Source organism: Armigeres subalbatus, chromosome 1, assembly GCF_024139115.2.
Source record: "Armigeres subalbatus isolate Guangzhou_Male chromosome 1, GZ_Asu_2, whole genome shotgun sequence".
Classification (NCBI taxonomy): Eukaryota; Metazoa; Arthropoda; class Insecta; order Diptera; family Culicidae; genus Armigeres; species Armigeres subalbatus.
Window position 1 is genome coordinate 218,145,461 of NC_085139.1, and position 1,850 is coordinate 218,147,310.

Genomic DNA, 1,850 nt, shown 5'->3' on the forward strand with positions numbered 1-1,850 from the left:
CATTAATTCTGAAGTTTCACTCATAGATGTAGTGAATAAGCCGTTATATTTTTTTAAAGTACCGAGTCCATTAGAATGATCTTTGGCTAGGATTTTTTGCAACCTGGCAGCTGCTGGAGTATTTTCTATGTTTTCACATGTATGCCTCCAATGTATCCTTTTAGATCGCCTAATCTCTCGGTTGTAATCGGTGAGGGATTGTTTGAATTGTTCCCACTGTTGTGTTCGCTTAGCCCGGTTGAAAAGTTTTCGGGTTCTTTTGCGCAGTTTTTGTAGTCTGTTGTTCCACCATGGTATGTCTCTATTTGTAGAGCGTAACTTAAGGGTACAACTTTCATTAAAAGAGTTTTGGATTAGCCTAGAAAGCTGGTTTGAGCTTTTCTCAAGTTCATCCCAAGAGTTTAAGTTAGATACAAATATATTTTTTCGGCATCTAACTTAGAATTATATAGCTCCCAATCAGTTTTTCTGGGATCTTTGATATATTGTGTGAGTTGTTTTCCAGCCTCATACTCAAAAATGATATGTTTATGATCTGACAAGGATTCTTCACTTGAAACATGCCAGTTATTTATATTGTCCGAAATGAATGGACTACACAGCGTTAAGTCAAGAACTTCCTGCCTTACTGCGTTCATGAATGTTGGAGCATCTCCTCTATTACATATATCTATTTCATTTTTAGAAATGTAATCCAAAAGGTACTCACCTCTGTTGTTGATGTCCGTGCTGGCCCATACGGTATGATGAGCATTGGCATCACAGCCAATTATGAACGACTTGTTTTGTTTCTTACAATAAGAAACGAAAGCTGCTACTTCTGGTGGAGGTACATCGCCCACGTCGCCGGGAAAGTATGCTGAAGCAACATATATTACCGTTGTCCCATGGGCTGTTGGCACCTCCATCATGACCGCAGCAATATCTCTTTTGATGAATTCTGTAATTGGAATTATGTTTATTCTTCCGTTCACTAAAATGGCAGCTCTTGGTGCAAGTTGCCCTTCATAGTAAATTAGCTTACTGAAATTTGTAGTTATTCCAAGTATCCTACTATTTATTGCCCATGGCTCCTGGATGAATGCGACATCCAGTTTGCTCTCCGTGAACCTTTTGCAAAGTACGGCTGATGCCCCCTTTGCGTGATGGAGGTTCACTTGAATGAACTTGATATTTTTATTGAAGGTCCTTTTTTTGTTTACCGCTTGCATGGGGATTTAGTATCTCCCTGTCTTTGGTTTCGCGGCCTCCTTTAATTGGATGTTTGTCTACTTGGACTTTAATGTCTCGGTACATCGACTTAATCCGTTTGTTTGACGTTCGAGGCTCGCTCTGCTTATGAACGTCGGTGCTTGTAGTGTGGCCAGAAGCATTATGGTTTGTTTTTGTCCTCTCTATTCCACTCGGTCCTGAGATCTGGACAGATTGATCGACGATCATTATGTCATCTCCAGTTCCTTCTCGTGTCATATGAGAGTCATTTTCATCCCTATGCTTTGGTCGTTCACTACCTTCTTGCTGATTTTTTCTGCGGAATTTCTTCCTCAGGGTTGCATTCCCAAATTTGTAGTCAAGTGAGAATTCACATTGCTTGATTGAGTTCAATGAAGCTCCATCGACTGTGAATACTAGTTCGACATGTCTTTGGCTAATGGTGTTGCGCTGTAGTATCCTCCATGCATCAACTGCTAGCCCATCATTTTGGCTTTCCAGGAGTGCCAGAATTTCCTCATTCTTATCTTCTGTACTCCACGGAAAAAAGAGCCATAATTATTCTAAAATCCTAAAATCCTAGCTACTTAAAATCTAGTTTAGCAAGTGAACTTATTTAGATCGCATTGATATTTTGC

At 39.9% G+C, this 1,850-nt stretch overlaps 1 protein-coding gene across 1 annotated transcript; it reads right to left on the minus strand.

Annotated features, from left to right (window-relative positions):
• Positions 1-401: 401 nt before the first annotated feature.
• LOC134206995 (uncharacterized) lies at positions 402-1,354 on the minus strand. Its single transcript, XM_062682736.1, has 2 exons — positions 1,025-1,354; positions 402-940 (listed from the first exon to the last, which is right to left on the minus strand). Exons 1-2 carry the CDS (start codon positions 1,209-1,211, stop codon positions 402-404), a joined length of 726 nt encoding a protein of 241 aa, XP_062538720.1. The 5' UTR covers positions 1,212-1,354.
• Between the last annotated feature and the right edge of the window lie 496 nt (positions 1,355-1,850).